Genomic DNA, 3,941 nt, shown 5'->3' with positions numbered 1-3,941 from the left:
TGAGTGGACGGGAACGTGGGTGGGTGCATGGGGAGGTGAACGGATAGATGGAAAAATAGAGAGATAGATGGGTGGAGCCTGGATTAATGGCCAAACAGATGGACACTCCTCTCAACTCCCTGCACCCACTTCTGCCTCCCCAACTCACCGTGACGGTGGCCAACAGCCCCTCCGGCACATAGGCTACCACAATGGCCATAAAGAAGACCATGGCCCGCAGGAAGGTGTAGCCGATGCACATGGCCACCACAAAAAAGGTGCCACCAAACAGGATGGCCAGGCCCGCGATGATGTCCACAAAGTGCTCGATCTCGATAGCGATGGGTGTCTTCTCGTTTTCCACTCCCGACGCCAGGGATGCAATGCGCCCAATAATGGTGCGGTCGCCTGTGTTCACCACCAGGCCCTGTGCTGTGCCTGCAGTGGGGCCAAGAGGTGGACTTAGAGTGGGGTGGGCAGCAGTGGGGGTGCGCACCAGCCATGTGAACTGGAGGAGGGGGCAGTCACGTGGCATGGGGGAAGGGGTGTGTCTCAGAATGTGGCAGTAGAGGGACCGGTGAGGCAGTGGGATGTGCCTTATCAGTAACGGGAAGTGGGGAGGTAGTGTGGTTGGCTGGGCAGGCAGGCAGGGGCCTCACAGACCCTCAAGACACATGGTAGAGAAGAAGGCGATGTTGCGGGTCTCCAGCGGGCTCTCGTGTGTGCACTCAGGTGAGCGAGTCTGCGGCTCGGACTCCCCAGTCAGCGACGAGTTGTCCACCTTGCAGCCCTGGGCCGCCAGGATGCGGATGTCGGCTGGCACTCGGTCCCCGCCTTTCATCTCCACCAGATCGCCCACCACAAGCTGGTCTGCGTTGATCTGGCACTTGTCTCCGTCTCGGATCACAGTTGCTTGCTGCAGGGCAGGGGCACCAGAGTTGAGGGGCATGGGAATGGAGGTTTCTAAGTGTAATGGGGTTGTGGAGAGGTGAAAAAAATGGGGAGAGGTGGGATCATGGGAAGACCTGAGAGTCTACGGGGAGAGATGGGGTCCATGGGTAAAGGGCAGGTTGGTTCTGATGGGAAATAGGAGCCCACAGAGAGGTGCCAGGGGGCCTGCCTGGGATGGTTTGGACCCACCTGGGGTACGAGGTTCTTGAAGCTGGCGATGATGTTGGTGCTCTTAAACTCCTGATAGTAGCCGAAGCAGCCCGTGACCATGACTACAGCAATGAGGGCCAGTGCCAAGTACAACTGGGAGGAGGAGAAGAGGGCATTGGGGTTACGCACAGGGGCTGGAAGTGACCTGAACAAGGCTGCCCACCTGCTCCTTGCTCCCTTGGTATTCTCTGGGACACCCCCCGAGTTTTCTCCGGACACTCTACTGGGAAGCTTCATTCCCTTTTCCCTGTGGCTTATGTCCCCCTTCCCCATGTTCTTCATATCCTACAACCCACTGCCCTGTATGCTCAGTGTCCTGTGTCCCCATATCCCATATCCTCTGGCCCCTGAATCCTAGATCTCCCATGTTCCATGGCCCCATGTCCTGTGACTTGTGCCCCATGTCACCATGTACCCTGGTTTTACGGGTCCCCTTTTCCTGTGTCCTCCATGTCTTTCATGTAGCCCACAGTCCAATATCTCCTCGTGTCCTGCGCTCCCTGTGCCCCACGTTTCATACTGTCTTCTCCATAATCTCGTGCCATCCCCTGTGCTCCTATGCCCAATAGTTCCTATGACCTTGTGTCTCTGTTTCCCCGTGTTTGTGTGCTGTAGATCTCATGCTCCATGTTCTGCGTCCTTCATGGTCGGTGTCCTCCTGTCCCAAATCCCAGGTCCCTATGTACAGTGTTTCCTTATGTCCTCATCCTATTTCCTGTGTCCTATGATTTTCAGGCCATTGTCCAATGTCACAAGATGTCCCTAGTTCTCCATGTCACCGTTCTGATCGCTTTCATGTACCAAATGTCCCCTGGTCCTGCATCTCCACATCCTCCATGTCTCTTCATTTCCATGTCTAATATCTTATATCGCCCCATTTCCTGGGTCCTGAGTCTCATGTCCTCTGTGTCCCTCCATGTCCTCATGTCTCAGTCCCCATTTCCCCTGTGCCCCATGTCCCTGGTTGATTCCATCTTCTGATGTCTTTTGTTTCTCAAATCCCCTGTCTTGAGTACTGCAACTCCATGTCCTTATGTCCCCATCCTATGCCCCCCATATCTGAGACCCATTCTCAAGGTCCTCTTTGTTCTCTGCGACCTACGTGTCCTTGAGTCCCATATCCCAATGTCCTCTGCCCCCCATGACCCATGTCTTAGGACTGACCTCCGTGTCTTTGTATCCTTATCCTATGCCCCCCGTTTCCTCACGCCCATGCTCAGTGTCCTCTTGACCCCCTGGCCCCTGTGCCCCCCATTTCCTCATGCCCATGCTCAATGTCCTCTTGACCCCCCGGCCCCTGTGACTGATATCTGCCCCCCAGAACCTGCCGCTCACATTGTCATCCGTGGTTAGGTCGCCCTCACTGGCCTGAATGGTGAAGGCAATGAGGCAGATGGCAGCAGCCACCCACATGAGGCACTGCAGGCCACCTGCCAGTTGTCGCGCAAACTTGACGTACTCTGGGGTTCCCCGCGGCGGCCTCAGAGCATTGGGCCCATCCCTCAGCAGCAGCTCAGCTGCCAAGCTTGCAGACAGGCCCTGGGGGAGAGGGGTGGGGGTTATGGTGGGTGCTAGAGGGCTTTCCTCTCACCACAGACCCCCATGGGGCTCCTTTTCTTCTCTCTCCCTCTCTGTCTCTCTCCCCTTCACTTCTCTCCCCACCTCCGTCTGTTCCGCCCCTTTGCTCTCTCCTTCTTTTGTCTCTCTCTCTTTCTTCTTGTCTTTCCCTCCATCTCTCTTCTGTTATCTCTCTGCCCCAGTGTCTCTCTCTGTCTCCTCATTGCCTCTCTGTCTCTGCCCCCTCTGTCTCTTTCTCTTTTCATCTGCCTCTCCTACTCCGTCCCTCTCTCTGTTTGCCCCTTTCTCTCTAATGCTTTTTCTCCCTCATCCCTCTCTGTGTCTCTCTCTATACCTCCCTGTCTCTTTCCCTCATCTCTGTCTCTCCTACATGAATACCTCTCCGCGTATTTGTGTGTGTCTCTCCCTCCCTCCCTCCCCCCCAGCTCACCTTGGTGGCACTGGTCTGGTACTTCTGCTCCAGTTCTGCCACTGACAGCTGGTGGTCGTTCTGTAGGGTGGATGGCGGGGACTCGCTCTCTGGCTCTCGCCAGCCCCGCCCTGCCCTCGCCCAGTCCCTGCGCGGCCCCCTGCCCCAGCCCCGTGCTCACAATCTCCATCTCTTTCTTCATGTTCTCCAGCTTCTCCTTCCTCTTGCCTCCACCACCCGCCTTCTTCTTCTTGCTCATCTTGGCTGCCATGTCCCCGCCAGGGCCCGGGCCCAGCTCCACCGAGTACAGCTCGTAATTCTCCTGGGGATAGGAGGTAGGTGGCAGGGGGAGTCATCAGATCCCGCTGGAATCGCTGCCCCCAACCTCCAGCCTCCCACCCCTGGGCCCCACTCACCGCCTTTCCCATGGCGTATGGAGTAGCTTCCCCCCTTCGCCTGGACAGAGCCTGCCTGGGGTCTGGACAGGCCCTGATATACCCGGGGAGAGAGGGGGTGGAGCAGAACCAGCCTGATTACAGTTGATTACGGGGCTCCTTAGGGTGACCTTCAGGTCTAGGCAGCTTAAGCATTCCTTACTGGACTGCCCCGACCTGCCCAGACCCCACGGAGCGTCCCCTGGCCTTGCTGCTGAGCTCAGTGAACCCCAGGGTACATCCATAACAGCAGCAACAATAGCAAACACATGGTGCTCGTGACATGTCAGGCCCTGAGCTCAGCGCTCTCATCCTTATTTAGCCTCACAACGACCCTTTGAGTTGGGAACTGTTCTTATCCCCCCGTACAGACGGGGAAA

The 3,941-nt window shown here is 56.9% G+C and overlaps 1 protein-coding gene across 1 annotated transcript in view; it reads right to left on the bottom strand.

Annotated features, from left to right (window-relative positions):
* Positions 1 to 3,555, bottom strand: part of ATP4A (ATPase H+/K+ transporting subunit alpha) — a 13,796-nt gene extending 10,241 nt beyond the window's left edge. The window contains exons 1-7 of the mRNA XM_004388113.1: positions 3,544 to 3,555; positions 3,309 to 3,449; positions 3,149 to 3,208; positions 2,476 to 2,679; positions 1,120 to 1,233; positions 643 to 895; positions 149 to 417 (exon numbers count right to left, since the gene is read on the bottom strand). Of these exons, the coding sequence (XP_004388170.1) occupies positions 149 to 417; positions 643 to 895; positions 1,120 to 1,233; positions 2,476 to 2,679; positions 3,149 to 3,208; positions 3,309 to 3,449; positions 3,544 to 3,555 (1,053 nt within the window). The remainder of the gene's footprint in view (positions 1 to 148; positions 418 to 642; positions 896 to 1,119; positions 1,234 to 2,475; positions 2,680 to 3,148; positions 3,209 to 3,308; positions 3,450 to 3,543) is intronic.
* Positions 3,556 to 3,941: the final 386 nt, after the last annotated feature.

The sequence above is a fragment of the Trichechus manatus genome, unplaced genomic scaffold, assembly GCF_000243295.1.
Source record: "Trichechus manatus latirostris isolate Lorelei unplaced genomic scaffold, TriManLat1.0 scaffold00207, whole genome shotgun sequence".
NCBI lineage: Eukaryota > Metazoa > Chordata > Mammalia > Sirenia > Trichechidae > Trichechus > Trichechus manatus.
This window is presented reverse-complemented; position numbering and strand designations above follow the sequence as displayed.